The sequence below is a fragment of the Phaethon lepturus genome, unplaced genomic scaffold, assembly GCF_000687285.1.
Source record: "Phaethon lepturus isolate BGI_N335 unplaced genomic scaffold, ASM68728v1 scaffold21564, whole genome shotgun sequence".
NCBI classification, from domain to species: Eukaryota; Metazoa; Chordata; class Aves; order Phaethontiformes; family Phaethontidae; genus Phaethon; species Phaethon lepturus.
This window is the reverse complement of record NW_010535753.1, coordinates 30,204-34,434: the sequence shown is the minus strand read 5'-3', so window position 1 is coordinate 34,434 and position 4,231 is coordinate 30,204. Positions and strand designations below refer to the sequence as shown.

Genomic DNA, 4,231 nt, shown 5'->3' with positions numbered 1-4,231 from the left:
CCAACTTGCCCCCCCCGCTCTCCCCGCTCAGCCCCCGCCACAGCTCCCTCTGCGCATGCGCGCCAGGCCATACACAGCGCCGGAAGGCTGGCGCTTCGATGACGGAAGTGACGTCCCGCGCGGGCGGAAGTTGGCCACCGGCGGTGCGGGGGGTGTGTGCGCGGTTATGTCGGCTTCTCTGTTGCGGCGGGGCCTGGAGCTGCTGGAAGTTTTTTTTTGTGGGGTGGGGGCGTATTCCCGGCGAACAGTTTGAGTAACCCCACCCCTCTTCCCGCTGCAGGCCGGGGAAAGGCCCCGCCGGGACTCCAGCGGGGGCGGGACGGCTCCAAGGCGGCGAGCGCTGCGAGGCGGAGGAAGGCGCTGCCGGAGCCCGGGAGGAACAAGGCTACGGTTAAGGGCAGAGTCGTCAAGTCGGCGTTAGGTGAGTCCCGGCCCGCTTCCGGGGAGGACGGGGGGAAGCAGTTTTGCTGCCCTCCACAGCCCTTGCGCCAGGTCCTCTTGTGTCCCTGAGCCCCCCTCCCCGGTCGCTTTTATCCATGCCTTCCTGTCCACTTGGGTGCCCTCCTGGTGTCCCCAGCTTAAACACAGCCTGATCTGTGGAAGCACCCCTGTCCTTGAGTTGCAGTGGTGTCTCTTTCTCCTGCGGCCTTCCTGATCCTCCTGTGTCTCTTCTTGTGTGTGGCCTGAATGAGCAGCTGATGTGTTTTGTCTCACTTTACTCTGACCTAGAGGAGTATCATAAGAAGAAGGCCGTGAATCACTTGAAAGCAAACCTACAGTACATGTTGAAGGGACGATTTGTTGCAAACAAAGCCATCACAGAACAAGTAAGACAGTAACTTCTTTCTCTGGGGGTCTACTTCTGCTGAGGAACGCAGGTGGATGGGAATCATCCCCAGATCTTCCAGCTTAGATCCTGTGCAAAGGACTCAAGTTTCTGTCTGCAAGTGGCCTTGATGAATTTCTGTGTGCACTGGCAAAACAACTTATTAAGCTTTAAACTCCTGTTGATATGTTTGTCCTCTATGGCGTTCTCTGATACTAGTTAAAATGTACTGACAGCTGTTGGTTTTTCTTAATTACCAAAGATATTTCATAGCTTCAGCTGAGGAAGAAGCCCTGGTTCAGACCTTTTCCTTACTGTCGATCAAACTGGCCTTCTTTGTAGCTGGAGGCTGTTGAGTGAGGAACCAGATGTGGTGCTGGCTCGTGTAATAGGAATTTCATAGCATCTTGAATGATGTTTCTCATAACCTGAGAATTTAAGCAGTGGTCTTCCCCAAAAGGTAGTCTCATGCCAGGATCTCAAGAGCTGACATTGCTAGAATCTTGGCCTATTTTTGTGAGATACAGGCTATTAACTTAGATAAACAAACCAAGTGGTTTAGGCCACTGTTTCTCAGGCTGGAGACTGTGAAAGGAGGTGATGGTGTATTAGAAAACGCTGAGGGAATTCCACCAACTTGCTGGGTTTTCAGGCTGTCTCATAGAGAGATAGGGTAAAAGAATTTCACAGCTTCAGAAAGGGCTGAATTGAAATCAGTGTTTCTATCTCTGTGACAGTTGCCAGAGAGTAGTTTTCATACTTGACTCCAAATACTAAGCTGGTATTTGCTGTTGTCCCAGTGACCAACTTTGGTTAACATCAGTGATTGCCTCTCACTTTTCTTTGGAGGCATTCCAGGATATAGCAGGATACTAGTAGAATAGCAGGGGTGCTGCGAGTGGGCTTGAAAATCACCATTTTGCAGTTTGGTCTGGATAACAATGACTGTTGTTTTTTCCTTTCTTATTGTCTGAAGGTTCTTGCTCAGAACAGAGGGAGGAAGTCCAAAGATCAGCCTCCAAAGAAGGCAGCAAAGAAGAAGCCCGAGGGCACTGTCTTTACTGAGGAAGATTTCCGTAAATTTGAGAGAGAATACTTTGGGAGACCATAAACAACATGACAGGGATTCTCGCAGCTCCGGTCTTTCTGCAGCTGAGTGCTCAGCACACAGGACTGGATATTTCCTCAGTTTGTTTGAGGTGGGACATAGGAGATACGCCTCTGTCAGCAAGTGCTTTAATGTCACATTCTGCATCTGTGCAGAACTTGTGACTGGCCAGCTAGAGCCATGGAGGTTCTCCTGGCTCTGAGATGGCGCTGTCCTTAGAATTGTATCCCTCCAGCCAGCATATCTTGCGTTCTTAATGTAGAAGGGTGGACCAAGCCAAATACAAATCTTGTTCCCCTTCCTCAGGATGTAAGGTTTCTGCTACCTGTGTTACTTGGCAGGGAGCATTTACAGTACCGTATCTGAATGGAGAAATGTTTTGGATCAGCAGTAATAAATTGTCAGAAGGGAAGAATGCTTTGAAAGACTGTCAAACCTGAGTAGCCCTGCAGTTTTTGTTCTTATTGCAGCCTCTGTCAGTTTTTCCAGTCATTGCAAAAACTTTGTATATACCATTTGATTAAATAATTGTTGCAGACACTGCCTCTGTTTCTAATAGTGATTATTATGACAGGCTACGATTGATGAAGACAAACCGTGTCACTGTTCTGATCCAAGTATCCCTCTCTTTAGGATTACTCAGTTGTGTGAATGGCCTCTCTCTGATTCATGTTGACACATGTATTTAATCTCTCAGACCTGCTCAGGCCTTCAAAGAGTGCAGGTTGGAATGGAGACAACTTTTCTGTTCTGCCTGCTCGCGGTCTTCCCCTCTCCAAGGAAAAGGCCTTGCCCTTTGGATGCTTACATCTGAGTCCCCCGCTGAGGTTCAGCCACACTAGGAGGGCACCACTGCTGGGTGTTGCCAGCTCCTGTAGCCAGGAGGGGTTGTGACCCAGATGTTAGTCTCAGCATGAAGTTAAAATCTTCTAAGCCAGAGGTTGTGGTGCTGGATTAAAGGGAATTTTTTTGTCAGACTACTGCTAAATTCCCGGCTGCAACAAAATAGAAGGCCCAGCAGGTGGGAGTGTTGTTCCAGACACTTCCACACTAAACCACTGTAAACGTCCTGAGGAGCTCCTGCCACTGCCCTTTTCTGACCCTTACCTAGGAAGATGGGAAGTGTGTTCCCTTTGGGAAAAAAGGGGATAAGGAGAAGGAATAATGCCAAGCTTTGGTTAAACAAGGGGCTTGGCTGACCTTAGTGACAGCTGCTTAGATGTCAGCACTGGCAGGAATTTGGTATCCTTTCCCTGCTCTCTGATTATAATTCCTGTGCCAACCCCTTAAGTCTGTGCCTCCTCTGTTGTGTTCTATCCCTCTTGTCTGCACAGAAGGGAAGGTCACCCAGATGTACAAGGTCCAGACAGGGGAAATAAATAGTGACCATACTGAAGTGGTTATACTGGAAATTGTGTAATAGAATGTGGGAGGGGATTTCTTGTAATAGGATCAAGTTCAACTATCTGCAGCCAAAAGTGGTAAATATAGAACAGTTCAAAGACCAATTCCCTTCTTTTAAAGTTTGTTCTTGCTCCCAAAATTATAAGAGACTTGGAAAAAAAGAGAATGACTGCTTCTTAAAAGAACGGAAGCACTATTGTCTGAAAATGTGTATGTGGCACATGTCTTCTTAAAATCTGTGCACTCTGTGCCTGCTGCAGTGTGTGTTAGCTGGTCTGATACATGCAGCTGTGTGGAGCTCTCATGGAGACTATTAACAATGTGAAAAAGCTGGTCGTGCCACAAGTTGACTTTTGAAAGAGGTAGATTTCTGGGGTCTTACTTTGTTTCAAGACCTCATCTTTGGTACTTGGCACTTCCTTTGACCTTATAAAGGTCCTTCACGTCAGCCCCTGCGCTTCCTCTACCAGTTCTTCCTACGCACCCTCATTTCTGTGGTTGTTCAGCTCCTGGGCCCTTCTTCTGTAGGCTGAGGAAAGCAAAACCATCCTTTGTTGCTCCAGAAAGGAGCACTAGGGTAATGCGCTTCAGTCTCTTTGTACAAAACCCAGCTTGTTTACTTGCAAATGTAAGCAAACAGGAAAGCTGTTCTTTCAAAGTTGATGAGGAACTTTAAAGTGGGGCCCAGAGCAGTTTTCCCCAAGGATAATAACACCTAGATCTGTGGAGTTTTAAAGTTGGATGGCAGCTCTCATTACTGGCTGGAAAGACTATTAGGGGCAACATAAGTAATCAACATACTTCTTGTGACTATATGCCATGAGGCATTACATTGTTGAAGAGGGTAAAGCGACCTGACAGACTGGATTTTGCCATGTGAAATCAAACTTGGT

At 47.7% G+C, this 4,231-nt stretch overlaps 1 protein-coding gene across 1 annotated transcript; it reads left to right on the top strand.

The window, feature by feature from the left end:
• Nucleotides 1-166: 166 nt before the first annotated feature.
• RPS19BP1 (ribosomal protein S19 binding protein 1) lies at nt 167-1,937 on the top strand. The gene is made up of 4 exons (XM_010285967.1): nt 167-208; nt 274-421; nt 730-827; nt 1,803-1,937. Exons 1-4 carry the CDS (start codon nt 167-169, stop codon nt 1,935-1,937), a joined length of 423 nt encoding a protein of 140 aa, XP_010284269.1.
• Nucleotides 1,938-4,231: the final 2,294 nt, after the last annotated feature.

Bases quoted from the DNA above. Each gene is read 5' to 3' on its own strand.
- RPS19BP1 (XM_010285967.1), top strand. From the start codon at position 167: ATGTCGGCTTCTCTGTTGCGGCGGGGCCTGGAGCTGCTGGAA. The intron at 209-273 runs GTTTTTTTTTGT...ACCCCTCTTCCC, and splicing joins GGGGCCTGGAGCTGCTGGAA to GCTGCAGGCCGGGGAAAGGC. The intron at 828-1,802 runs GTAAGACAGTAA...TATTGTCTGAAG, and splicing joins ACAAAGCCATCACAGAACAA to GTTCTTGCTCAGAACAGAGG.